Source organism: Ovis canadensis, chromosome 21, assembly GCF_042477335.2.
Source record: "Ovis canadensis isolate MfBH-ARS-UI-01 breed Bighorn chromosome 21, ARS-UI_OviCan_v2, whole genome shotgun sequence".
Classification (NCBI taxonomy): Eukaryota; Metazoa; Chordata; class Mammalia; order Artiodactyla; family Bovidae; genus Ovis; species Ovis canadensis.
In genome coordinates, this window is record NC_091265.1 from 64,931,711 (window position 1) to 64,954,547 (window position 22,837).

The 22,837-nt window shown below is 49.3% G+C and overlaps 1 protein-coding gene across 10 annotated transcripts in view; it reads left to right on the top strand.

Annotated features, from left to right (window-relative positions):
- Window positions 1-552: 552 nt before the first annotated feature.
- The window catches only part of NAP1L4 (nucleosome assembly protein 1 like 4), a 51,225-nt gene continuing 28,940 nt past the window's right edge, over window positions 553-22,837 (top strand). For 2 of the 10 annotated variants that reach the window (XM_069565739.1, XM_069565735.1), the window contains exons 1-4: window positions 593-705; window positions 19,743-19,773; window positions 19,942-20,000; window positions 21,568-21,667. In XM_069565739.1, the coding sequence (XP_069421840.1) occupies window positions 19,760-19,773; window positions 19,942-20,000; window positions 21,568-21,667 (173 nt within the window). In that variant the 5' untranslated portion in view covers window positions 593-705; window positions 19,743-19,759. Of the gene's footprint in view, window positions 706-1,452; window positions 1,613-10,796; window positions 11,094-19,742; window positions 19,774-19,941; window positions 20,001-21,567; window positions 21,668-22,837 lie in introns of those variants that run through there. The other 8 variants (XM_069565732.1, XM_069565731.1, XM_069565736.1 and 5 more) reach the window with 7 other exon arrangements.

Consider the following 22,837-nt stretch of genomic DNA (forward strand, 5'->3'; position numbering starts at 1 on the left):
CGGGAAGGAAGAGGGGAGTCCACGAGCCAAGCCCTGCAGGCAGAACGAGCCTGGGGACCTGAGAGTGTAGACCTGGGCCAGGGGATCGCGGAGGTCGGCGGGGTCAGCGCGCGTTCCTGGGAGTGGAGCTCAATCCGGGGTACCAGGGGGCACGGGAGGAATCCGAGACATTGCCCAGGCCCCCGGGGGGCTGGGGAGGGGAGAGGGGTGCGCCCGAATCGGGGGTAGGGGGCTGCACAGGCCAGGGGTTGGGCGATTGAGGTGGGGAAAGGACTGCACAGGCAGAGGTGGGTGGGTGAGGGGACGAAAGGGGTGGCGCCCCGGTTGCACACACGGGTACGCAGCAGCAAGCGTCCTCCACGTGGGCCCCACGCGCCCCCGCCTCTTAAAGAGGCGAAACGAGCGCGGGCGCGCGCCCTGGTGACGTCACATGCCCTTATTTGCATGAGCGCGAGGGTCTCGGCGCCGCGTGCCCGGGACGGCCTCTGATTGGCCGGCGCCGGCGGCGCCGAAGCGTAGCGGACTTGCGCCGCGCTGGTCCAATAGCAGCCCGCTTTGCTCGAGGAGGGCGGTGACAGCGGACTCGGCCAATGGGCGGTGGTGTTGTTGGCGGCCACGGCGGCGCAGTCCCGGAGTGAGCGAAGCCCAGACGGCTGCCGCTACTGCCGCAGGAGGCGTGAGGTGCGGCGGTGAGGGCTCGGCTGGGTAACGCTTTTGTGGGGGCCGGCGGGGCCGGGGCCGGGCTGGCGGGGGCCGCGCAGGGGGCCATCTCCGGGCGCCGCGGCGCCAGGGGCGGGGCCGGACCCGGAGTGGGGAGCGGGCGGGCGGGAGAGGAGCCCGCGGGGAGGCGGGCGGGGCCCGGCGGGCGGCCGGGAGGCGGCGGCAGGTGTCCGCGCGGCCGGAGGGTCAGGAGCGCTTTGTTCCCGCGCGGCCCCCGCCAGCCCTCCCGCCGGCCCTGCGACGTCCCGGGGGAGGTTGAGGCCGCGGGCCGGGCCGCGAGCGCCCGGGGCAGCGCGGAGCCTCCCGGGGCCTTTGTTTTCGGCGCCGGAGCCCTTCCCCGGGGCGGAGTGACCGCGATTCGCCGCCACCGCGGGCTCCGGGCCCGGGTTTGCTGGCGCGGCGGCGCTTTGAGCGGCCCTTGCCGTCGTCGGGGCCGGGAGGGCGAGCGAGTCGGACGGGCCGGCGCGGCCGCGTCATTCTGCAGGCGGGGAAGCGCGGCCGGCCGACGAACCCAGCGCTGCCGGAGACTGTGACGGCAGTCACAGCGGTGTGCCTGTTGGTACCTGACTGCCTGGCCGCGTTCCCCTCCCTCCCCAGTCCTCTGTTTGCCGAATGCTTCTGTGCGTCCCAGCAGAGGGTCGCCCGGTCGCGATCAGACTTCCCATCGTCCGCAGTGACTCCGGGTCTGGGTTCAGCATGAAGCCTTTTGGGCCCCGAGGAAGGCGGGGGTCGGGTTCCTGGTCAGGCATGCCCATACCCTCCCTTGTCTGCGGGCCTGTGGTTCGTGTCCCCTTCCCGCCCCCCCCCCCGCCCCCCCCGCCCCCCCCGCCCCCCTGGTCTGGAAGATCCCCTGGAGAAGGAAACGGAAACCTCCCTCCAGTATTCTCATCTGGTAAATCCCACGGTCAGGGGGGCCTGGTGGGCCAGAGTCCACGCGACAAAGAGTCGGGCACGACTGAGCCACTGAACAACAGCAACGCTGTGAAGTATAAGAATAGGCACCCGAAAGTTCTCAGAATGAGTCGTTGAACTTAAAAGTTGTCTTCTTTAAAATTACTTTTTTTAAAAAAAAATAACTGTTCCTCTTAAGTGATTAATAGTTGTCCTACACACCAGGAGCTCTGATAGTCTCTTGGCTTGCGTTGACTCATTTCAGGAGTCTAATGACTTTTGAGATAAGCACTGTTGCTTTCCCCTGTAACCTCAGGAAGCTTGAGGCCCTGAGAGGGTTAAGTAAAGTGGTGTTTGCAGGGTAACAACTTGGGTTAAAATGCAAGCAGTTTTGTTTTTAAATTTTTAAAACTTATTTATTTAGGCCTATGGAGTCTTCATTGCTGCAGGAGGGCTTTCTCTAGGTCGGGGGCGGGGTACTCTCTAGCTGTGCGCGGGCTTCTCACTGCAGTGGCTGCTTTTGGTGTGGAGCTGGGGCTCTAGGGCACGCGGGCTTTGGTAGTTGTGCTTCCCAGCCTGTGCTCAGTAGCTGTGGCACACGGGCTTAGTTGCTTCACGACTCGGGGGATCTTCCTAGACCAGGGATTGAACCCGTATTTCCTGCATTGGCAGGTGAATTCTTTACCAGTGAGCCACCTGGGAACTTTGCCTAACTTTACAGCTTCTCTGTAGAGAGGATGAAACGTTTTAATAAGAAGCTGTTTTTATTATTGCAGTGAGCCTAACTGCGGAGAAGGCAATGGCAACCCACTCCAGTACTCTTGCCTGGAAAATCCCATGGATGAGGGAGCCTGGTGGGCTGCTGTCTATGGGGTCACACAGAGTCGGACACGACTGAAGTGACTTAGCAGCAGCAGAGCCTAACTGAAGTCTAGGTTTTGAGGATTTGAGTTGGTTGATTATTTCTAGCTCCAGATTCTGTGATTCCACAGAATGCTAAGTGCTCTCCGTAGTAGAATCTGGAAATGATTGCAGACAGCGATTAATGATAGCTAGTGGGATAAATAATATGCTAACATAAAAAAGACTTTCCAAGAAAGAAAGGTGATGTTACGAGTAGGAATATATTTAAAAGATTGAATGCTAAAGTGGAGGAAGGTGGCTTAAACATTAGCGTTATCTGTTAGTGGTTAACTTGTTAAGATAGAGTTGACAGGAGAAGGAAATGCTAGAAAATGAGTTTTCTCAGTTTGTTAGCTACTTTTTTTTTAAACTTGTTTTGTGACAGGGAAATTTTTCCTTTCATCTTTCAAAGGTAAAGTATCCTATTTGTTCTGAGGTTTGGAAGGATTGATTGAAGACTTGGTCAATAAAAATACCATTGCAAGACTTAAATTTCCTATAGAATTAAGTGACAAAGGGAGATCGTTTTATAGATAAAATAAATTGTGACTGTTTTGAGGTTATTTAGGAAAGCTTTCACTGGAAGTTTGCGGTCTCGTGGAATGATGAGAGAGTAATTATTCTCAAAATAGTTATTTATAGTTATATAAAATAATCCCAACACTGTAGTGCTGTCTTAAACACCAGTTACTACTTTGTAGTCTTTTTTGACCCATGTTACTAACTCAGAATGTCCGCTGTTATTTGTGCCTCTGTGTTTCAAATTAACATCTAAATACTTTTGTGACCTTTGCATTATTTTTGAAAATACTGTATAGAATGGTGATTGGAGAAATTGAATTCTTCACAATAGTTGATTTTGTCACTTTTGGTTTGATAGCTTTAGTAAACTGAATTCTGGAAAGGATACTTATGTTTTAGGATTGTTGCCCTCTGAAAGTGTACAGATACTGTAGTTTTGTGAATTGACCATTAAGATTATCAGACCCTTCTGTGATATTTTCTGTTGAGAAATTTTAATCTGAGATCATGATTTTATAGAAATTGAGGGCTTAGAGATGGTATGTGTTCATCAATGCATTACAGCCTGTGAATTCTTGCTTGAATCCTTAGTTAAACTATTTCCATTAACCTGTCAGGATTTTTACCAGCTTCTTAATATTGAAAGTGTTATTAATTCCATGTCTGCAGCTTCTGGCCAACTAGGGTTGCGATTGAAATCCTTGCTTTTTTTTTTTTTTGAGCAAGTAGATAGTCTTCTAGCGTCAGGAGGTGTGACCTCAAGTGTAAATCCATACATGGGCTGATAAGAGTTCACAATTCCTCACATTCAGTTACTTTTCTTCCTTTTTGTTCATTGTCCACAGTTTTAAAATGGTTTAAGATTGTTTTGATTGTGTTGTACTTTTTGAAAGTTTTGCCAGAGAAACAAGGGTGGGTTGGTTTTTTTTTATGGATAGTGTCTGTGGCCAGTGGGTGGTTTAAATTCCCAAAGCCCTAAAGGGCCACTAGCTATACGAAACAGGGAAGAACTGGTGCTCTGAGTGATGGCATGTTTGAATAATAAGGCGGTGTTGAGGAGCTTGTTGGGAGATTTGTCTGGGACTGCTGTTTCGGGAGTGCTTACTTTTTTGTTGTTTTAAAGGAAGAGGTATTTAGGCAGACAAAGTATTAGGTTGGTGCAAAGTCATTACGGTTTAATATTAGGTTGGTGCAAAAGTAATTATGGTTTTCATTGTTAACGTTGCCGTTTGATACTGATTTTTATGTTCTAAAATAAATGTGGTAATGTTATACATCATTGTAACATGCATTTCTTGCTTTATGTTTTTTGCTAATGACTTATTACTTCCAGTTTATTTTATGTTTAGACTGTAGAAATATTAGATAAAAAGCAAATTTGAGAGTTTTCTTAAAATTTGACTTCAAATGGGCTGTAAAGCTGCAGAGAGAACCTGCAACATCCACAGCACATGGACCACTAGGAAGCGCTGGCGGGCGCGGTGCACTGGCGGCCCAGGAGGCTCTGCAGGGGACCCCGGAGCCTTGAAGATGAGGAGCCTAGCGGCCGGCCCGTGAAAGTTGACGACCGCAGTTGAGCATCATCGAAGCTGTTGCTCTTGCAGGTACACGGGAAGTCTCTGAAGAACCCAGTGTTGAGCATACTGTAGTCTTTCGGCATTTGAAGCAAACTGGAAAGGTGAAAGAGCTCGTTAAGTGGGTGCCTCATGAGCTGCTTGCAAATCAGAAAAATCGCAATTTTGATGTGTTGTCTTCTCTTAGAATGTAACAACAGCAAACATTTCTTGATCAGATTGTGATGTGAGATGAAAAGTGGATTTTATACAACTACTGGCGATGACCAGCTCAGTTGGTGAACCGAGAGGAAGCTCCAAAGCACTTGCCAAAGCCAAACTTGTACCAAAAGAAGGTCATGGTCACTGGCGGCCTGCTAATCCACGACAGCTTTCTGAATCCCGACGAAACCGTTACATCTGAGAAGTACGCTCAGCAGACTGATGAGATGCACCAAAAACTGCAGTACCTACAGACAACACTGGTCAACAGAATGAGCCCAGTTCTTTTCCCCGATAACTTCTGCCTTCACGTCAGCCGACACTTCAGAAGCTGAGGGAATTGGGTACGAAGTTTTGCCTCATCTGCCAGATTCACCTGACCTCTCACCAGCTGACTACCACTTCTTCAAACATCTGGACAACCTTTTGCAGGGAAAGCGCTTCCACAACCAGCAGGAGGCATAAAATGCTTTCCAAGAGTTGATTAGATCCTGAACGCAGATTTTTTCACTCTGGAGAAATAAACCAACTTATTTCTCGTTGGCAAAAATGAATTGGTTGTAATAGTTCCTGTTTTGATTAATAAAGATGTGTTTGAGTTATAATGATTTAAAATTCAGGATCCAAAACATCAATTACTTCTGTACCAACCTAATAAAAGGCTGATATTACTTAGCCTGTTCTACCAGTGGAGTGATTTCAGAAGTAGAAAGCAGCTGGTGCAGGGTTACTGCAGGGAATCACTCTCCTTCAGCGTTGCTTGATTTGCACACCGTCTCCTGGTTCAGTGAACACTTGCCTTCCTAAACTGCACTTGTGAGATTTTTTTTCTTGAGCACTGCTCTTACTAATGGGCAGTGACGTGTTTTGTGTTGGACTGTTAGTGGGATTTTTATGATGCCATGTATTTGTTTTTGTTTGACAGCCTTGGGTTTTCTTCCCTGTCCTCTTCTGAGAAAGCAGGGCTGCTTTACGTTGTTTGCCGTTGAATTTTAAATTACATGAGTATTTAGTAATAGGAGAGGCAGTATATTTCTATAGGGACAAAAACTACAAAAGATCGCTTCATGAACTCTACCTTTTGATCTTGGCAATTCACTGTGCAGCTTTAATTTTCCTCTTAAAAATAAATTTTGTCAGCTGTTACGAAAGGTGCTTCCATTCTGGATCTGTGGGGCCTTTTTTTTTTTTTTTTTTTTTTTAATGAACAGTAAAGAATCTGCCTGCGATGCAGGAGACCAGGGTTTGATCCCGGGATTGGGAAGTTCCTCTGGAGAAGGGAATGGCAATCCACCCCAGTATTCTTTGCACGGGCAGAGAATTCTGGTGGGCTACAGTCCGTGGGGTCACAAAGAGTCGGACACAACTGAGCGATTAACAGACACACACTGCATTTTATTCTTATCCCCAAAACCCTGTTCAAAAACGAGCTAAGATGATTTCTGTGTAATAGTTGTGTGGAGTGGTAGAAAGAGCAACTGTACAATCTAAATATGTGCGCAAGTTTTAAGAATGAAGCTGGGGATGTTCTAATTTAAAACATTAGTGCTTGTTTATCCAGCTTCCCAGGTGGTTCAGTGGTAAAGAATCTGCCTGCCAATGCAAGAGATGCGGGTTTGATCCCTGGGTCAGAAAGATGCCCTGGGGAAGGAAATGGCAGCACAACCCACTCCAGTGTTTTGCTTGGGAAGTCTCATGGACAGAGGAGCCTGGCAGGCCACAGTCCATGGCGTCGCAGGAGAGTTGGACCCCGACTTAGGCAGCAAACAGCAACGACAGCGAGCACTGTTCACCCAGTGACCGCCAAGTAGCTTTCCATGGTTCTCATCTGTCTGTTCGTCCATGAACGCCATCTCTCTGCCAGGTGTTTTTAGGGTTCTAGATCCTGGGGTATTTTATTGCACTGAACAAAACAGATGAAAGACCTTGCCCTCGTGTATTTCCACAGTGGGAGACAGTTAGATAGGGGTCGGTGCGTTTAAAACAGGAGTAGAAGAGAAATAGGGACTTGGGTGTTTGCAGTTTGAAATAGAGGAGACAGTGATATGACAAGCTGACAAGACCTTGGATTAAGAGAACTTTGAAGAGTTTGACTCATTCAGTCATACACACAGGGCTGCAGAGAGGAGAGAGTGGAGGAGGAAGTTGGAGCTGCAGCAATGAAGAATCGCTGTGCCTCCAGTAAAAATAGACTGTTTTGGTTAAGGAAAGGAAACTTTTTTACTTTCTTTGTGAAAACTGAGGGCTTGGTCTGGAGCAAGCTTCTGAAGAGACAGTCTGCCCTTGTCTCGTGGACAGAGGTAACTTCCTGTGTGTCTTTAGAACCTGCCTAGGAGAGGCTTCGAGTGTGAAGGGTTGCTGCTGTCGTGCTGTGCGCAGGCAGCTCGTGGTAGACTGTCCCTCGGCAGCGGGGAGTGGTTGAGTGCAGTGGGTTGCCTGCTCCTTGGCTTCTGCCTAGTTCTGTGCTGGACACAGGGATGGCTGCGTTGAGCAGGTAGATAGACCTCAGCCTTCGTGGAACTTAGACTTCAGTGGGAAGGCAGACATGGGTCATCTGTCGGTCGCTGAGTCGTGTCCGGCTCTTTGCAACCCCATAGACTGCAGCTCGCCAGGCCGCCCTGTCCTTCACTGTCTCCTGGAGCTTGCTCAAGTTCATGTTCTTTGAGTCGGCGATGCCATCCAGCCGTCTCATCCTCTGACACCCTCTTCTCCTGCCCTCAGTCTTTCCCAGCTTCAGGGTCTTTTCCAGTGAGTTGGCTCTTTGCATCAGGCGACCAGAGTACTGGAGCTTCAGCTACACTGAATCATTTATCCGTTCTTTTTCTAAAAAACATGCAAATAAAAAGCTTCAAACATATACAGAAGTTGTGGTTCCCACATACATAACTAACACTTGGTGACATAAATTAGACATAAATTAACTACTTGCCAGTTTTAGTTCATCTGTAAACATGTAATACATATGATTTTTTAAATAATTTTTTGATCATGACAAAAGAAAAAGTGCATGTAAGATTGTCAGTCATTACACATGTTTGAAATCAGTTTGAACATAATTTTAAGGCTGCTTGTATGAGTTTCGGACATGGACAACTTGTTTTTTTAACTGCTAAGAGATTACAAGTATATTGAAGAGTATGTTGATTTACAAAGACATTTTCTATTGTCTCATTTACACTATTATTCACCTATTTACATTAGTGATCTGACTCGACTCTAGATGTGTTTTCACTTGACATAGTGAATCCAGCACAGTTACCTCCTTGCACTAAGGAGGGCACCGACGGAGACTCCTGATCAGGCTCCGTGCGGCGGCCAGGGTGTGCGGGTGGAGGCGTGGGATGTCTGGGGGCAGCATCCTGATGCCTTCTGGGAATAGGTGGCTTCTCTGCCCTGGGCCAGAATGTGGCCTGGTAAGCCTGGAGGACTGATCGGGCTCCACCTCGGGGGGTAGAGCGGGGTCACCAGCCCTGACTTTTATGGGAACCAAGTGCTTGTGCTGTGGGGTTCATTTGACGGCCACCCTAGTTTAATAAGAATTATAGACTCTGTTGAAATTCTAAAGTCTTACAGAAGTATATCGATTACATTTAAGTTCATTTTAATCATTCAGTTCTGGGAAGATATTGAGGACCTTTGAGTTAAGATAGGTAATGCATGTAGAAACGGGTTTGGTTATATGAGGGTCGACCACATTCCCCGGTTCACACCTTGCCTCTTGAGAGTGGCCCAGTTTGAAATTACGGAATTACTAACTATGGGCTAGATGTTTTCAGTTAAAAATTAAGGATATAAAGTTATATTGGATAATTTACAACCAAAATATTTTCCCCTATGAAAAGTTTGGGGTAAAAAAATAAGTTAAATCCATAAATAGAATTGTGAGGTGTCTTATATAAATAGCAAACCATTCATTTGTGTAATCATGGAAATTTGCATGCCAGTCCAGATTTGGAGTTAGAGGCTCAGGGTTGTTGTTTGACCCTGGAAGGGAGACAGAACTGCTGTGTTCTTTTGATATTTTAGAATATGCTATTGCCTGGTATTCCTTTCATCTTTCAACTTAATTGCCTTTTAAAAGTAAGAGATCCTTTTGATAAGGTTTGGAGCTGTGTTTTCATAAAATTAATATTAAACTCAGTATGCTAACATTTAAAACAAATGGATGGTTATATTTCTTAAATCTGCAAATTTGATAATTCCTTATAACTTTCTATTTTAAGAAAGTTTTGTTAAAATAGTGGTGATGAAGCTTGACTAACTGAACTCCCGCTTGTTTGTAACATGTCACCACGCTAGGTGAGTGTTTCCTAGATAAGGGTAGTCATGTTTACAGTGACCCGGTTTGTAGGTTTCCTGGCAAAGCGCTCAGTAGGGTCTGACAGCATATTTTAACAGTAGAGGGAGGCCTGGAGTAGGTCAGGTCCCGGCCCGTCTGCATTTCATCCCATCCTCAAGGCCGCCTCTCAGGTAGGCCCTAATTGTGGATGTTGAAACCGAGGTTCAGTTCAGTTCAGTCACTCAATCGTGTCTAACTCTTTGCAACCCCGTGAATCACAGCACGCCAGGCCTCCCTGTCCATCACCATCTCCCGGAGTTCACTCAGACTCACGTCCATCAAGTCAGTGATGCCATCCAGCCATCTCATCCTCGGTCGTCCCCTTCCCCTTGGTCGTCTCCTGCCCCCAATCCCTCCCAGCATCAAAGTCTTTTCCAGTGAGTCAACTCTTCACATGAGGTGTCCGAAGTACTGGAGCTTCAGCTTTAGCATCATTCCTTCCAAAGAAATCCCAGTGATCTCTTCCAGAATGGACTAGTTGGATCTCCTCGCAGTCCAAGGGACTCTCAAGAGTCTTCTCCAACACCACAGTTCAAAACCATCAATTCTTCGGCGCTCAGCCTTCTTCACAGTCCCAACTCTCACATCCATACATGACCACGGGTTTTACCATAGCCTTGGCTAGACGGACCTTTGTTGGCAAAGTAATGTCTCTGTTTTTGAATATGCTATCTAGGTTGGTCATAACTTTTCTTCCAAGGAGTAAGCGTCTTTTAATTTCATGGCTGCAGTCACCATCTGCAGTGATTTTGGAGCCCCCCAAAATAAAGTCTGACACTGTTTCCACTGTTTGCCCATCTATTTCCCATGAAGTGATGGGACTGGATGCCATGATCTTCGTTTTCTGAATGTTGAGCTTTACACAGTAGGAAATGATAGGAACGGTTTTCAAACCCAGATCAAAACCAGATTACTGCGTGTGTGCTTTGTAGTCACTGTTGAGTTCTGGGTTTGTGGTGTTTTGACCTCGAAGTATTTTCCTTTTTTTTAACTCATTATCTTGTTTGTTCTTCTTCCCTTGATCCAGCGCCTTCTGGAGGCATGGGGAATGTTCTGTTGTATGTAATTCTAACTGCTTGGCCGTCACGTCACCCAGAATAGGGTCTCTGTATCAGTGTGGTGTTGCGTTGGAGTGGTGGCCTTGAGACTACCTCCTGGCCAGCAGGAGGGGGCGTGGCCTGCAGGACGCGGGGAGTGTTTCACCCTCCGTTTGTTGGGGGAGGTGTCTTGGGTTGCGGCTGCACTGCTGGCCCCGACCGTGACTGAGCGGTGGGCTGTCACCTGTTCCAACAGCAGCAGCGGCCATGTTGAATCGAGCGGTGGTCGTTGCAGCAGGAAGTGAAGCCGGCGGTGGGGGCGGGAAAGGTGGGCGGCGGGAAAGGCCACCACGGTCTGAATCTGAAACCTGCAAGGATTTTCATCTAAAATGGAATCAAAGGATATGAATGGGAAACTCATGCCTGCGCGCTCAGGAAGGTGAACGTTGGAGACTGTGAGGCTGATTTCCCGAAATTGCCGGATTCACAGAAGGTGGAGCATTATGCTCTAACCAGCTGGCGTCTGCCAGCACTCTGTCCATCTTCAAGTCAGTGAACTGGCTGCACGGCTCCTCACTGGATTTTCCCTTTTGCACCCTGTGCCCACAGGAGCGGCCTGCCCTCGGCCTTCGGATTTGCTGTCACTCACTTCCGCTTGCATGTTCCACATGCAGCTCCTCTGCTCGCCCAAATAAACTCGACTTCTGGTAACCTGAGCTGGCCTCGGTCTGCCTCATTTCGTGTAGGTTGTCATTACCTGGTGTGGGCTCCAGAGGAGACACCCACCAAGGAACGACCCCTTCCAGTGAGCAGGGGACCCCAGCGAGCCCTTGGTGCCCTTCCTTCCGCAGGCTGCCGTGACTTCATCTGGAAAGTCTCCTCTCGGATCCCAAGCCCCTCCTTTTGGTGAGCTCTCTGACTGTATTTGGGGTCTGGGTAGGGACAGGTTTTCTGGTGAGCGCTGTTTCATTCTGAATCCAACAGTGGGGTCCCAGTCATCTGAAGGTTCTAAAGGTGGCCCCTTCAGGAACTCTGATGTGTTTCAGGGTCTTTTCACTTACAAATGTTCAGATTTTTAACTAAATGGATCAGTCTTACTAAGGATAACTGAATTCCAAGGAACCTTTGATCTCCCCAAACTTGTTTTTCTCGAAACCAAGTTAGAAACCCGCAGCTACCAGATGAAGCCGGCCACATGGAGTGGTTACTGTAATTGTTCTCTGGAGCCTTCTAAATGTGTTCAGGATCGTAAAATTGCCTCCTTAGCAGATACTGTTTCCAAATGGAACCTAGTAAACAACAAGAGGGGGGGCTGTAAAACGTCGGAGGCCTCTTCCTCGTGAGCTGAGGCCCTTCCTACCCTTGCTGCTTCATCTTCTCTGTATCTCTCTGCTCAGTCGCTCCTGGCCCTGCGACCCCATGGACTGTAGCCCTCCAGGCTCCTCTGTCTGTGGGATTTTCCAGACAAGAATACTGGAGTGGGTTGCCATTTCCTTCTCCAGTATCTCTCTTTGCTGCCTCCTTATCCCCCCACCCCCCGCCCCCGCCCCGCTTACCGGAACTTCCTTTCTTTCCTGTCACTGAAACCTCACCAGACAAGCCCATTAAAACTTTCCCTTTCAAAATTAGACCTGAGGACCCTACTAAATCATAGCAAGTTTCCTATACCCCGTGGGCAAATGTCAAGCTTAGGGCTGCATGGGCTTTCCCAAGGTAACAGCATTCTCATAGACCTGGGGAGGAGTTCAGTACTGTATCCCCGATTTGCCAGCTTGGCCCCTCCGGCCTGTCAGTCAGTCCATGTGCTTGTCTCAGATAAGTCAGGCCTAACGCTGGACTAAGGCAACCAGCTGAGAAAACCCTGAACGATCCCTGAAGCTTAAATGAAACCAGCTACCGGGCCTTTGATGTGACCAAGCTGAGGTAACGGCCGAAAATGTGCGCGGAGCCTGGAGCCGGCCCCCGGTCCCTGGGCTGGAGTGCAAGGCACGCGTGGACCCAGAGGCCTGCCGTGTCCGTCCGTAGCTGTTACAGCAGGCTCCAGATTGTTCTTGGGGGCAAGTCAGGCTTCTCTGTACCGATGCTGAGCCCACAGAGGTGGCTTCTAATTCATGTTTGTAAGTGACCTAACCAGAGCCTCACCCTGTTGGAACAACCTGTATGGAGTTGGAGACAGTGTCTGCCTTGGTCTTGTCAGTCTGGCCAGTCAGTTGGCCTGGATCCCTGAAGATGACCCTGAGAGAAGGGCAGCTCCAGCAGGTGGAGACCCAGGGTGGGTCTGGCCTCAGAGAGCGCACAGCCAAACCCGCCCGTGCAGCGCCTCCGAGGACACCTGGGCTGCTCCATCCTGCCGGTGAGGAGGTGGGGGAGACAGGGCCTTCCCGTGTTGGTGGGCCCAGGGCGGCTCTGTCAGGGCTCAGCAGCTCCTGCTCGCAGAGGTGTGAGCATTTCAGCAGGACCCGCTTCTGTCCCAGACTGGGCCGCACACTCGTCCTTGTCGTGCCCTTGAACTGCCAGAAACCCGACGGCCCAGGCGGGGGTGTGTCCAGGGCCTTGGGCAGCGAGCAGTGTTGTGACTCCTTGCTGCCCCGCCGCCCCTAACCCCCGCGTGCTATTGGTGTTTATCTCTACTGGAAGCAACTTTTTCACTGTGGGTGACTTATGTAGCTTTTATTTTTATTCCTGTTGATCAATCTAACTTCCTGCCTTTACTTGGGAAGGACAGTATACCTGGACAGTCGTGCATTGGGGGCTTTACTGAGGTTCCCTTTTTCACAGATTTTTTTTTTTTTAAGGTGTTTTTTAAAAATTGGTTTTTGGCGGTGCTGGGTCTTCATTGCCGCTCAGAGGCTTCCTCTGGTGCCAGTGGCTGGGGGCTCCCCTCTCGTGGTGGTGCGAGGGCCTTGTTAACGGCGGCGTCTCATGTGGAGCTCGGGCTCCAGGCTCAGGGACTCGAGGGGTGCACGCTCAGTGGTTGCAGCTCGAGGGCACCGGAGTGTGGGCTCAGTAGCCGTGGCTCACAGGCTTAGTTGCCCTGTGGCGTCTTCCCAGTCCAAGGCTGGAACTCGTGTCTCCTGCGTTGGCGGGCAGATGCTTAGCCTCGGGACCACCAGGGCTGCCCTTCCCACAGGCTGGCGCCACCTTACTGCGGTGTAGAGGTGGTTTGCTTCTTCACTCGCCTCCCCAAAAGTCCCACAAAAAGACATTGCCAGTTACGGGGTTTCCTTTGGCTGCCAGGTTATTGTTGCAGTTGGATTCCAAACTTCTCTTTAATGACTGTGCCCCTGTACGCCTTTTTGGGCGGGGGGCGGCAAGGGGGCTTCGCCATGCAATTTGCAGGGTCTTAGTCCTCTGACCAGGGGTCAAACCCACACCCCCTGCAGTGGAAGTGCGGGGTCTCGCCCGCTGGACTGCCAGGGTAGGCCTGTGTGCCTTTCTGGAGAGCAGCAGATCTGGCCTTGTCTGGGACGACCTGGATAGTCGTGCTGTCGTTGTTCAGTTGCTCACGTCTGACTCTCTGCGACCCCATGGGCTGCAGCGCTCCACACTTCTGTCCTTCATCATCTCCCGGAGCTTGCTCAAACTCGTGTCCATCGAGTCGGTGATGCTATCCAGCCATCTCATCCTCTGTCCTCCCCTTCTCCTGCCTTCACTCTTTCCCAGCGTCAGGGTCTTTTCTGTTGGCTCTTTGCATCAGGTGGCCAAAGTATTGGAGCTTTAGCATCAGACCTTCCAATGAATATTCCGGGTTGATGTCCTTTAGGATTAGCTGGTTGGATCTCCTTGCACTTCAAGGGACTCTCAAGAGTCTTCTCCAACACCACAGTTAGCCTTTGAAGAAAAGTTTAATAAATCCACTGACCCTTGATACCCAGATTATCAGCTACCCCTTTTCCTTATTGTGGGTGAGAAAGAAGGGAATGCCCTCGGGATATTTATCCAAAACTAACCCCTGGGTTACTGCCTCCCACAGTTAGATCCCTGGCCTGAGGATAGCGCATGTCTCAGAGCGGTGCCTGTTGCTGCCCTCTTAGCAGAGGCTGCCGTCTCTGAACCCGACACTGCTGAGGCTGTGTGGAGCTGCCGTCCGTGCCACACCTTTCAGCAGGCCATGGCACCCGCCGGAGTCTTCTCAGCTTCTGTATGCATCACTCTCGCTCACTGTGAGGGTCCCAGCCTGCTCCCATCTTCCCTCCTCCTCCGGTGAAGTTCCTGTGACTTGACTTGGGCGGTGTCATAGTGACACCTCATAACTACTTACAAGAAATCTCCTAAGTGAGTCTTGATCTTGCGTAGTTCGCTAACTAACTAGTGGTTCTTAACTGAAGCATGCAGGGGGCACATCCCGTGCTGGGTGTGAGGTGGTGAGACTGCAGCCTTCCCTTCGGCTGCTTCCGCCCAACCAGCTGAGTCACACCGGTGTGCCCGTTGGGTTGTGCTTCTCAGGTACTGTGTCGTTCAATTGAAGATTTGTGACAACCCCATGTCTGCAAGACAACTGATGCCGTTTTCCTAACAGCATTTGCTCACTTACGTGTCTGTGACATTTTGTAATTCTCTTATGGTGATCTGTGGTCAGAGACCTTTGATGTTACAACTTGCTGAAGACTCAGGTGATGCTTACCATACTTTTAGCAATTAAGTATTTTTAAATTAAGGTATGTGTTACGCCAAAGAATGTTCAAAATTGGCAAAGACCACTACAGTATTGTAAAGTAATTAGCCTCCAATAAAAATACATAAATTAAAAAGAAAAGCATGTTCAAATTACTGTTCACTTGCACTCGTTTCACGTGCCAGCAAGATTATGCTCAAAATCCTTCTAGCTAGGCTTCAGCAGTACATAACTGAGAACTTCCAGGTGTACAAGCTGGAAAGGCAGAGGAACCCGAGATCAAGTTGCCAACATATGCTGGATCATAGAAAAAGCAAGGGGATTCCAAAAGAATCTACCTCTGCTTCGTTGGCTATGCTGAAGCCTTTGTGTCACAGCAAACTGTGGGATATTCTTAATGAGATGGGAATACCAGACTTCTGACCTGCCTCCTGAGAAATCTGTATGCAGGTCAAGAAGCAGTGGTTAGAACCAGACACAGAACCACAGACTGGGTAAGGAGTGTGTCAAGGCTGCATCCTGTCACCTTGCTTGTTTAACTTAGATGCAGAGTACACCATGCGAAATGGCAGGCTGGATGAAGCACAAGCTGGAGTCGATCGCCAGGAGAAATATCAACAACCTTATATATGCAGATGACGCAGCTCTTAAACGGCAGAAATTGAAGAGGAACTAAAGAGCCTCTTGATGAAGGTGACAGGGGAGCGTGAAAAGGCTGGCTTAAAACTCAACGTTCAAAAACCTAAGATCGTGGCACGTAGTCCCAGCACTTGATGGCAGACAGATGCGTCAGATCTCATTTTCTTGGGCTCCAAAATTTATGCGGACAGTGACTGCAGCCAGGAAGTAAAAGACGCTTGCCCCGTAGAAGAGTAGCTGTGACAAACCTAGACAGTGTATTAAAAAGCAGAGACCACTTCGCTGACAAAGGTCTGTATTCAGGTATGTCTGCAGTCATGTATGGATGTGAGAGCTGGACCATAAAGAAGGCTGAGCGCCGAAGAATTGATGCTTTTGCACTGTGGTGCTGGAGAAGACTTGAGAGTCCCTTGGACAGCAAGGAGATCCAACCAGCTAATCCTAAAGGAAATCAACCCTGAATATTCATTGGAAGGACTGAAGCTGAAGCTCCAGTCCTTTGGCCACCTGATGCAAGAAGCTGACTCATGGGAAAAGACCCTGATGCTGGGAAAGATTGAAGGCAAGAGGAGAAGGGGGCGACAGAGGATGAGATGGGATGACAAAGAGGATGGGATCTACCGAGGCCTTGTACCTGTAGGGCGGAGTAGCTGAACTTGGAAAGGTAATTAGAAATCTTCTGATTCACAGCTTTAACTTTTAATGCTTGTGTCAGAGCGTTCCAGTATCAACAGACCCACGTAGACAGCCTAGCAGAAGCTGTCTTTCAAAACTACCGAGCCCCAAACCTCCACATTGCATAGCATGGGGCATTTGTTTTTTAGAAGTTTCTTCACTCGAGGTAATTTCCTTATTAATAAACTTGTAATAGATATGATAATATTTAACTTATATTAAACTTAGGTACAATGAAAATATTTTACTTAATGTTAATTACTCTAAGACATGTTTATATTAGATAGGTCAACAAACATTAATATTAGGTTTTTAATACTGAATACTTCCAAGTTCACATGAACCTGGAATTTATTGTTTAATTTAGAGTTATTTGATTTGTAAGCACTTTTCTTTAAGCCAATTAAATAGAGCTCATTTACAAATTAACCTCAAAAATATTATCCGGAGACAAAGACATACCAAGACATATTTAGACAGACACAAGATCTAGGTTCATTTTCTAAGTTTAGTCATGAATTAGGTATTACAATATAAAATTTACTAGTTTATTAAAAAAGTTGAAATAAATAAAAATTTTAAAGGCTTTTCCCCATTTTCCCTTGGTCTGTAGAGACACGGAACTGCAGATCCAAGTACTAACAGAGTAAAGGAAAATATCTCAGGTCTTCAAAGACTTCAAGGGAGGAAAGGAAGCCAGGTTGAAAGAAAAAGGGGGAGGAGGCGGGAGAGGGGGGCGAAAGGGGTGGCCTTACAGACGTCTCCTGCCCCCTGCAGATGCCCAGGCCTTATGGGACTTTTCCCTGGGCCTCCAGAGAAGGGAGGACTGGATCTCAGCCCTACCAGAAATCAGACCAGACCAGAACCAGAATTGAGTTCTCTGCCAAGAGGAGGTGATGAGTCTCTAATCCTCAGCTCAGGCTGAGGCCCTTTGACCAGATTCCTGCTTCCAGGACTGGGGACTAGAAAAACAGGAAAGGATAGGAAGGGTTAAGGAGAGGAAAGAGAGAGGGAAGGGAAGAGAGGTCAGTAAAGTCTCTTGTTCCTTACCCAGTTCGGGCACTCTGGCCAGTTGTCCGCGTCAGGAGGAGACCAGGGACAAAAGGGTCCCAGTCGCGGCCGCTGGGCCTGGTCCATTGGCAGGCAAGCTGGCCCCTGAGTGCCCCGAGTGGTCAGGATGTCAGTCTCAGCGAAGAAGAGTCCGGATTAGTGTCCGGGTCGTCCTTAGCCAATCATTCTGACTCAGAATCCTTCCTGGTGGTGCACGCCTTGTTCAGCCAAGATGGATGTCAGAGAGAAGGATTCTGGGAGGTGGTCGGACATGTGTCTCCTTTTGACCTTTCGCGAATTCTTTCAGTTGGTGGTGGCTTATTAGTTCCATGTTCCTTAGCAGGACCTCTTGTTGTAAAACAACTCACGCAAATGGTTGCTATGGTGCTGGCCAGGTGGGCAGTTTGAATCAGTATGCTTCCCCTGACACTTCTAGATTGACAGAAACACACCATGCTAGCCATGTGACCTCGGGCCAGGCACCTCACCTTTCCCTTCCTCAGCGCCCTCCTCTGTGCCCCAGGTGCGCCTCCTTGCTAGAGTCCGTGTGGGGAGGCGCCTTGCGCACATCCCTCGCCAGCACGAAGGGGTTGGCATCAGGGGTGTGGCCTGATGGGGTGGTGAAAGGGGGGCCGTGGCTGTTAAGCCGGCGGTGAGGCTGCTGCAGCAGGGAGCAGGTGCTGCGTGTCGTCTGCACAGGTGTTGGTGTGTGTATTTGTCAGGCGGTGTGGGGTTTACATACGAAGCCGAGTGATCGTTGGTTTCAGTGATTAACCACCTTGGCAGTAGGCTCCAGAATCCTTTCCTAGTCTTTGGCCCAGGAATCCTGCAGTCACAATCTATCGCTGTGTGAGGAGTAACCTGGGATGGGGGAGCTGAGATGTCTTCACATAGACACTTCCAGAGGTACATCCTGGGGGAAAAGGCTTTGGTATTTAACAACTGGTAAAAGCTAAGTGTGTTAGCCTTTAACATGTTGGCATCAGATGTTGTTTTAAAGGCCTGCCTGTCTCGTGTTCTGTGTTTATAGTGTGAAACGGCAGAACAGAAACCTGGAGATAGCCCGGGTGCAGTTGTATGCATGCGGCCGACTGCAGGGGAGCTCAGCTGGGGAGCACGGGGATTCGGGTTTCTGTGTGGGTGACTGTGGACTCAGCAGGAGGTGATGGGGACCCTTGGAGAGTGTTTTTCCACTGCTGGTTTTCATTTGCTTAAGTCATTTAGCTTTTTGAAAACGATAATGTAACACGTATGTGCTGTTTTCAGTTCTTAGAATAGTTGGTAGCAGTGTAGTTGCTCAGTCATGTCTGACTCTTGAGACCCTGTGGGCCCACCAGGCTCATCTCTCCCTAGGACTTTCCAGGCAAGAATACTGGAGTGGGTTGCCATTTCTTTTTCCAGGTGATATTCCCGACCCAGGGATTGAACCCAGGTCTCCTGAGTTGCAGGCAGATTCTTTACCACCTGAACTACCAATAGTTAACATGTTTAATTTATTTTATTTTGAAACAATAGTTAGCATGTCTTGTTAGTTAAATTAGTTATGAGCTAAATTAGTTGTAGCTCATAAATTCCATTTGGAGCTATTTTTCCTAACTAGGAAGGGTTATTGTTCTCTTTGACCCCAGGGCACTGATTAAGGGGTTTCTGCTTTGTTCAGATGTCCAGGAAGGAGACATCCACCAGTTGTCAGCCTGAAAATGCCCCTCGGAGCCCTGGGGTGGGTGGGGGGGTCGCTAAACGTAGGACTGAGAAAGGTTGATCACCAAGCCTGACTCTTTACCTGTGCATTTGGATAGGGTTAATATCAAGGTCTCTACGGAGTGAGTGTCTTAGGACCTGCCCTTTATGGGTAGAGTCCCCTGATCTGGAGGTGGTCTTTTTTTTCATGTCTCTTGTAAGAGTAGGGTCGTGCTGAGTGTATTATGTGGTGTTTTCACACAAGTACTTCATCTTCAGCGTAGGAGTCGTAGATTCAGTCCCAGATGTTTCCGTTTTGTGACTCTGAGGAAGTTCCTCAGCCTTTTTATGCCCTAGCGGTAATACCTGTTTTACAGAATGGTTCTGAGTATTACAGGACCATCCAAGTGCCTTGCCAGAAAAAAAAAAAAGGCCATATGGAATAAACAGAATTTAAACTCATCATGTGAGTCACAGTTTTAAAAACAATATGAACACCAGTAAGTGTTTTGAATTGCTCTTAAATAATTAGCCTAACCATCAATAAGTGTTCCTGTTTCTAAAACTTGCTGTAAACACAAGTTAAAATTGTTTAATTGTCATTATTCCGAAATCTGGTCATTTTAGTGCCAACAAGAGAACTGTTTTATGAGCGAAATGTGCTTGCACTGAAATGCACATAGTTTGTGTAATTTGATGAATCTGACAAGTGTATGTATCCAGGTAACCAGTACCCCATTCAAGGTCTGGAACATTCCCAGCGCCCCAGAGCATTCCCTCCTGCCCCTCCTTAGGAGGTCCTCGTCCTCATCTCAGAAAATCAGCATTGGAAGAACGCATTTGAAATGTTTTTGTTTGTGAATATTTAGTAATGTTCATTCTTTTTTAATTTGTAGGAGATAAAGACATTCAGATGGCAGATAGCAGGTAAGGCAGCGCGGACAATGCTTGTGGGAGCGTGCATCTTGGTTGGTGAGCTGGGGCCAAGTGTCATTCGGAGCTCCAGCTGACGGCTCTTGTCAGATAAGAAAAATGGCCCATGTTGTCTGTCTTGAAACTTTGTGGAGACTAATACTTTTAAATCTGTGATCTTAGTTTTCCAGATGGGGTTCCTTCAGATTCCTTGGAAGCTGCTAAAAATGCGAGTAACACAGGTTAGTGCTGCGTGTGGGAGGGTGAGCCTCTGGGGAACTTGCATGCAGAGTAGAGGCTCCTCTTGAGCCTTTTAGTGAAATAGAACAAGGAATTCAAGTTCCGGGTTACTGTACTTCAGAGGCTTTAGCAGAGTTAGAATGATTAAAATGAAGGCCAGCGCTTCATTCAGACCTGGCAGAAGTCAGGTGACCAGCAGGCACCTCAGGCTGAGAGGGGAAGCCAGTGTCCGCCAGTCTCTCCACTGACAGGGACCTTGTAGTCAGCAGGGTGTCAGACACCTCGTTCTGTGGGCCTCGTGTGTTCCCTGAGACGCTTGCGTGGGGATTCAGACGCCACTGACGGTCCTAGCTGGGTCGGGGATGACCTTGGTGGTCAGTAGAGGGTGTTCTCCTGTTTCTGTCAATCTCACTGACAGATAACGTCCGGTAAAGAAGCACGTCCCTCTGTCCCTTTCTAACATTACTATAGACTCATGGGTTTGCTTTTTGTTCGGTGTTTTATCATTTGCCATCATTATTCTTTTTGGTGTGCAGATTGTCCCGTGTGGCCTTGGAGGTCCCTTAAAGCTGGCTTCTGTGTCCCCTTTGCTTTGTCTCCTTCCGTTTTGGGTTCTCTCTACCTTTGTGGCACAGGGGATGTTCCATTGTCTCTCGAGCTTTCCTTGCCCCAGACCTGAAGTTCACATTCACGCAAGGAGCCCTGTGTCTTTTAGAGGAGAGAGATTTGGAAACCAGAACATGTGTGCCATCGTTGTCTGTAGGCCTTCCGGTGGCTGGAGCCAGAGCTGTGAGGCTGTGCTCGGTGCTTGCATGCTGCGCACGTATGCAGTGCTGCAGATGCGCAGTCACATGCATTCCACATGCGCGCGCAGTGCTTCACGTGAGCCACTGAGCTTGTGGTGCATGCTGAGAGAGAGTGCCTGCTGTCACATTCAGCTTGCTCTCGTCCCCGTCTTACAGAAGGGTGGGCAGTGCTCTAGGTCTGGGCTTCCTTTGGAGTCAGGTGAGGATGCGGACTTTGGGTTTCTGTACAGTGTCGCTGAGGGCTAGTCGGCTCAGTGCAGAGCGTGGGTCGTGAGCCAGGGGTGTGCCGGTTCGCGGGAGGGCTGATGGCCCTCAGGGTCCTCTGTTCATCGGGGGTCAGCACAGCGCGTGTGTGACTGGTGACCGTGTCCTGGCTGGGAGGTGGGGGCTTCCGCCGCTCAGGTGAGGAGCAGGACCCTCAGGCGCCCTGTGTAGATTCTTAACCATCCACTTGGGTGACTGACGTAGATTATGCCTTTGAAAATAAGTGTCTTTGACACTTTTCACTTTTTCACAGTTCTGTGTACCGTAGTATGTTGCTGTCCAGTTGCTCAGTTGTGTCTGACTTTTGTAGCCCCATGGACTGTAACCTGCCAGGCTCTTCCATCCATGGGATTTCCCAGGCAAGAATACTGGAGTGGGTAGCCATTTCCTTCTCCAAAATATAAGTATTTTTGGAAAAAACGTTTTTACGTTGGCTGTTGTGTGGTGGGTGTATGTTATGTTTTTTTGTCTTTGTCTTTTTTTCTTTAACTCTTAACAGAAAAGCTCACAGATCAGGTGATGCAGAATCCTCAAGTTTTGGCAGCTTTGCAGGAACGGCTCGACAATGTCTCCCACACTCCTTCAAGCTACATCGAGACGTAAGTGTGCCCTGAACGAGACTGGGTGCAACTTTAAGAAACAAAGAAAACTCTTTGGGTTCTTCAGATTAGCAATAAGCATTTCATTCAGCAGACCTTGCCTGCTGTGAGAGCAGGCCCTGAGGCTCCAGAGATGAGCACGGGTTGGAGCCTGGCAGAGGCACAGGCCTGTGGTGAGGGTGGTGTGGTGGGTCGGGCTCCCTGAGCCATCCTGAGGCCTTGAGAGGACTTCACTTGTGCAGGAAGGGCCGGAGAGGGGCCCCAGGAGCCCGTCCTCCTGCTCGGCCCTGCCAGCCTGTGGCACCAGGCCTGCTCACTTGGGCAAGCCCTGTCCTGGGCATGTGAAGACACCCGCTCTTGGGGCCTTTGGACGCCCTTCGCAGGGCAGGGCAGGGCAGGGCTGGGCCTCAGTGTGTCCACCCTCTCCACGGGCGCCCCTGCGCAGAACGGGGTGATGTCACAGGGAGGTCTGGCTGGGGGTCTGCTCTGCCCAGAGAGAGGGTGTTCCGGGAGATGAGCTTGAGGGAGGGGCTCTGTGATGGGCTGCAGACGGGATCGGTGTGTGTGTGGTGATAGAGGGTGACCTGGGGTGAGCTGGGGAAGCAAGCAAGAACGTTGGTTTCCCCTTTCCCGCTGCAGACACTGGGCGCGTAGAGGGTGCTGGCTGGGAGGAGGTGGGAGCGTGGGGTAGAGCTAGTCCCGTGTTGCGTGCTGTGTGTGGCGTGCCTGTCGTGGGGAGACGGCTGCGCAGTTGCTGTCACTGTGTGGAGGCGAGCTGGGAAGGGTGTCGAGTCCAGTTGGCTTAGAGTCCCCTGTTGTTTTTACTCCATTAAGTAGATTTGAAAGGTACGAGGTTAACTTCTAGGTTGTATAATTAACGTAGAAGAGAAGTGTAGGTGTTGATGCGTTTAGTGTGATAAATCCCTGCCCTGCCTTCTCCAGTCGTCTTGCTCAGTTTCTGTGGGAGCCTGGGGGGCAGCACCTCTGTCCACATTGCCCTTGGTGTGGGTATGGTTGTCCCAAGACAGGGCCCTCTGTGATCGAGGCTGTCCCAGGACGCTCAGCCGTCCATATCTGCAGATTCAGCCAACGGCGGATCAAACGCACAGAGGGACAGGAAGTTGCAGGAAGCAGAACCGTTTACAAGCATTCACACTGTATTGACAGGAT